Source organism: Lepus europaeus, chromosome 1, assembly GCF_033115175.1.
Source record: "Lepus europaeus isolate LE1 chromosome 1, mLepTim1.pri, whole genome shotgun sequence".
In the NCBI taxonomy this organism is placed as follows: Eukaryota; Metazoa; Chordata; class Mammalia; order Lagomorpha; family Leporidae; genus Lepus; species Lepus europaeus.
Genome location: NC_084827.1, coordinates 167,989,698 through 167,994,275, shown reverse-complemented (window position 1 = coordinate 167,994,275; position 4,578 = coordinate 167,989,698). Strand labels below are relative to the sequence as shown.

General features: G+C 42.9%; 1 protein-coding gene across 1 annotated transcript; it reads left to right on the top strand.

The window, feature by feature from the left end:
- The first annotated feature begins 210 nt into the window (after positions 1 to 210).
- LOC133767652 (epithelial splicing regulatory protein 1-like) lies at positions 211 to 2,141 on the top strand. The gene is given in 1 exon segment (XM_062202087.1): positions 211 to 2,141. A coding segment is annotated over 1 exon segment (1,827 nt). The 5' UTR covers positions 211 to 314.
- Positions 2,142 to 4,578: the final 2,437 nt, after the last annotated feature.

The window sequence follows — 4,578 nt, the reverse complement described above, 5'->3', positions numbered from 1 at the left end:
TTAGGCTGCACCTCCCGGGGGTGCAGCCCTGCTCCGGGTTCTTTTCCTAGACGCACGGGCAATTGAATACGAAAAGGGCAGGCCTCCTGCGCCCTCCTTCCCACCCGCCTTCCTGGCCTGGGTGTGGAGCCCCGGCCAGGTGTGGGCTCCGGTGGTTGGTTGCCGCCTTTTGCATCGGCGGCCGCGAGGAGGGGGGGTGGGCGGGCGCTCTTTCTTGTTCTCTCAGAAGCGGGTTTAGCACCGGCTTTCGCGTCCTCGCTTCCACCCCACTCGCCGCCTCCCGACCCCCCTCCTCCCCCTCCCCACCTATCGTCATGACGGCCTCTCCGGATTACTTGGTGGTGCTTTTTGGGATCACTGCTGGGGCCACCGGGGCCAAGCTGGGCTCGGATGAGAAGGAGCTGATCCTGCTGCTGTGGAAAGTCATGGATCTGGCCAACAAGAAGGTGGGACAGCTGCATGAAGTACTCGTTGGACCAGATCAGTTGGAACTGACGGAAGATTGCAAAGAAGCAACGAAAATAGACGCCGAAAGCCTGGCCTCGGCGCCGTAGCTGGACCAAGCGCTTCGACAGTTCAACCAGTCGGTGAGCAACGAACTGAACATTGGGGTAGGGACTTCCTTCTGTCTCTGTACCGATGGGCAGCTTCATGTCAGGCAGATCCTGCATCCCGAGGCTTCCAAGAAGAATGTATTGCTTCCTGAATGTTTCTATTCATTTTTTGATCTTCGAAAAGAATTCAAGAAGTGTTGCCCTGGCTCACCTGATATTGACAAACTGGATGTTGCAGCAATGACAGAATGTCTAAACTTTGAGAAGAACAGCTCAGTCCCCCGATACGGAGCCTCTCAAGTGGAAGATATGGGGAACATAATCTTAGCCATGATTTCAGAGCCTTATAATCACAGATTTTCGGATCCAGAAAGAGTAAATTACAAATTTGAAAGTGGCACTTGCAGCAAGATGGAACTTATTGATGATAACACTGTAGTCAGGGCACGAGGTTTACCATGGCAGTCTTCGGATCAAGATATTGCAAGATTCTTCAAAGGACTCAATATTGCCAAGGGAGGTGCCGCACTTTGTCTGAATGCTCAGGGTCGAAGGAATGGAGAAGCTCTGGTTAGGTTTGTAAGTGAGGAGCACAGAGACCTAGCACTGCAGAGGCACAAACATCACATGGGGACGCGGTACATTGAGGTTTACAAAGCAACAGGTGAAGATTTTCTTAAAATTGCTGGTGGTACATCCAATGAGGTAGCACAGTTTCTCTCCAAGGAAAATCAAGTCATTGTACGCATGCGAGGGCTGCCTTTCACAGCCACTGCTGAAGAACTAGTGGCCTTCTTTGGACAGCATTGCCCTATCACAGGGGGGAAGGAAGGCATTCTGTTTGTCACCTACCCAGATGGTAGGCCTACGGGGGATGCTTTTGTCCTCTTTGCTTGTGAAGAATATGCACAGAACGCATTGAGGAAGCATAAGGACTTGTTGGGTAAAAGATACATTGAACTCTTCAGGAGCACAGCTGCGGAAGTTCAGCAGGTGCTGAATCCATTCTCCTCGGCCCCTCTCATTCCACTTCCAACCCCTCCCATTATTCCAGTACTACCTCAACAGTTTGTGCCTCCTACAAATGTTAGAGACTGTGTACGCCTTCGAGGTCTTCCCTACGCCGCCACGATAGAGGATATCCTGGACTTCCTGGGGGAGTTCTCTACAGATATTCGTACACACGGGGTTCACATGGTATTGAATCACCAGGGTCGCCCGTCAGGAGATGCCTTTATCCAGATGAAGTCTGCGGACAGAGCATTTATGGCTGCACAGAAGTGTCATAAAAAAACCATGAAGGACAGATATGTTGAAGTCTTTCAGTGTTCAGCTGAGGAGATGAACTTTGTGTTAACGGGGGGCACTTTAAATCGAAATGGCTTATCCCCACCACCATGTAAGTTACCATGCCTGTCTCCTCCTTCCTACACATTTCCAGCCCCTGCAGCGGTGATTCCTACTGAAGCTGCCATTTATCAGCCCTCTGTGCTTTTGAATCCACGTGCGCTGCAGCCCTCCACGGCCTACTACCCAGCGGGCACTCAGCTCTTCATGAACTACACTGCGTACTATCCCAGTGTTTGAAAGATATATGGTGATCCTGAAGCCATCAGACACAAGAGAACTTCTGCAACTTCAGGAGAAGTTTGTCTACCCTCAGGCTGCAGTATTTTCAGCAAACATGATTGGACAGCGGGCCTGTACCTTATCTTTTGGTGGAGTGAAAAATTTGAGCCAGTGAAGCCAAATCCTTGGACCCTTGCTGATTGCAAACAGGCATTTAAAATGTGAATCTGAAATCAAACGTCTCCATTACTTCCAGCTAAGATGGAACCATAGGTGTTTCCTAAGTTTTAATTCTTGGATACAAAAATACTCCACTAGTGCCTGCCACCTGCACCATGAACTCTTGTTATAGAAGCTTCCTTTCTGTGCATTCCCACTCTTTGCTCTCCATCTCCTTTTGTCTTGCACAGTGATGCTGTCTTGCTAAGTATTTCAAGCATATGGTCTTGGAATACTTAAATTGCCAACTCAAGAAAGGGAATAAAACTAATATTTGCCCAGTCTCTTGGCCATGATGATATCTTATAGTAAAAAACAAAATGATTTTTTTAAAACCTGTGGACAAATCAGAATAGTGTACCCTTCACGAACGAAACACACGTAGTTAAGTTTGGGTCTTTCTCTCAGCAGGTACCAGTTGTAAATAAGAAAGAAGTAGGGGCCAAAACGAAAACCAAAAGTGAAGCAGCTACATGTCGTTAGTAATTTCTAGTTTTAACTGTAACTGAATATTGTGGCTTTGTATGTATTATTTTATATTGTACTTTTTTCATTATTGATCGTTTGGACTTTAATAACAAATTCCATAGATTTTAATGTCACAAGAAATAAGACTATTTGAACAGTGTATTCTAGAAAGCAATATACTAACTGAAGTGAATGCTTGTATATATTAAGATAGCCTTAAACCTCTTTCTCTAATGCCTTAACTGTCAAACAATTACAACTTTTAAAAGTGTAGAGCGATAGGTAGCCTGCCAGACTGAGAGGTAAACACTATGCCGTTAGCGCAGCTGCTGATGTTGTCAGTGTTTAGCACTGTGAGTTTAGCTGTGTTTATGCTACAAAAGTGCAATATTAGACACTAGCTAGCTAGGACTGCTGCCTCATGTACTCCAAAGAGGAAGACAGGATTTGATTAAGTGCACATATTTCTTTAAGTTACTCATATTGTCCTTTGCTTGGATGCAATGCCATGCTATTTTTATTTGCTTAACATTAATTTGATGAACACCTTGAACAGACAGCCAAACATTACCCCTCTACCTGGCCAGCAGTGGACCTTGCTTGCAGTGAGGGTTAAAGAAGATAACCATTTTTTGTATGTGTGAAAATTGGTGATAACTGGCACTTAAGATCAGAAATAAAGTTCTTTATACTTAATGCCTTAAGATGCTCTTTGCCCAAACTCTGACTTTAAGATAGGCAGTAAAACCACAATACTACTGAGTTTTTGTAGAATTGTTACATTTGATAATAAAACTCACCTGTTTAATCTCAAAAAAAAAAGAAAGAAAAGAAATAATTAAATTTAGAGAAGAAATAAACAAAATTGAAACAAAAATAGAGAATATCAGTGAAACAAAGAGTTGGTTATTGGAAAAAATAAACAAAATTAACACACCATTGGCCCAACTAACCAAAAAAGAGAAGGAGAAGACCCAAATCAACAAAATTAGAAATAAAAAAGAAAGGTAACAACAGACACCATAGAAATAAAAAGAATCATCAGAAATTATTACAAAGGGATGTTTGCTAGCAAATTGTCAAACCTAGAAGAAATTGATAGATTCCTGGACATATACAACCTACCTAATTTCAGCCATGAAGACGCGGAAAACTTAAACAGACCAAATAACCAAGACAGAAATTGAAGTAGTATTAAAGACACTGCCAACAGAGAAAAGCCCAGGGCCATATGGCTTCACTGCTGAGTACTAACAGATATAAAGAATAAGTAACTCCAATTCTTCTCAAGCTATTCAAAACAATCGAAAGGGAGGAAATACTTCCAAACCCCTTCAATGAAGTCAGCATTACCTTAATTCCTAAACCTGAAAAAAAGATTCAATAGATAAAGAGAACAGCAGACCAATTTCCCTGATGAACATAAACACAAAAATCCTCAACAAAATACTAGAAAATTGATTCCAGCAACATATCAGAAAGATGTGGACGAACTGTGATTCACCCCTGGTATGCAGGGATGGTTCAACATTCTTAAAATAAACAATGAAATGTATCATATTTACAAACTAATGAACAAAAATCATATGATTATCACAGTAGTTGCAGAGAAAGCATTTGATAGAATACAGCATCCTTTCATGAAGAAAACTTTAAGCAATTGTGTATATGAAGGAACATTCCTCAACAAAATCAAGGCGATTTATGACAAACACACAGCCAGCATCCTATTGAATAGGTAAAATTTGGAAGCATTCCCACTGAAATC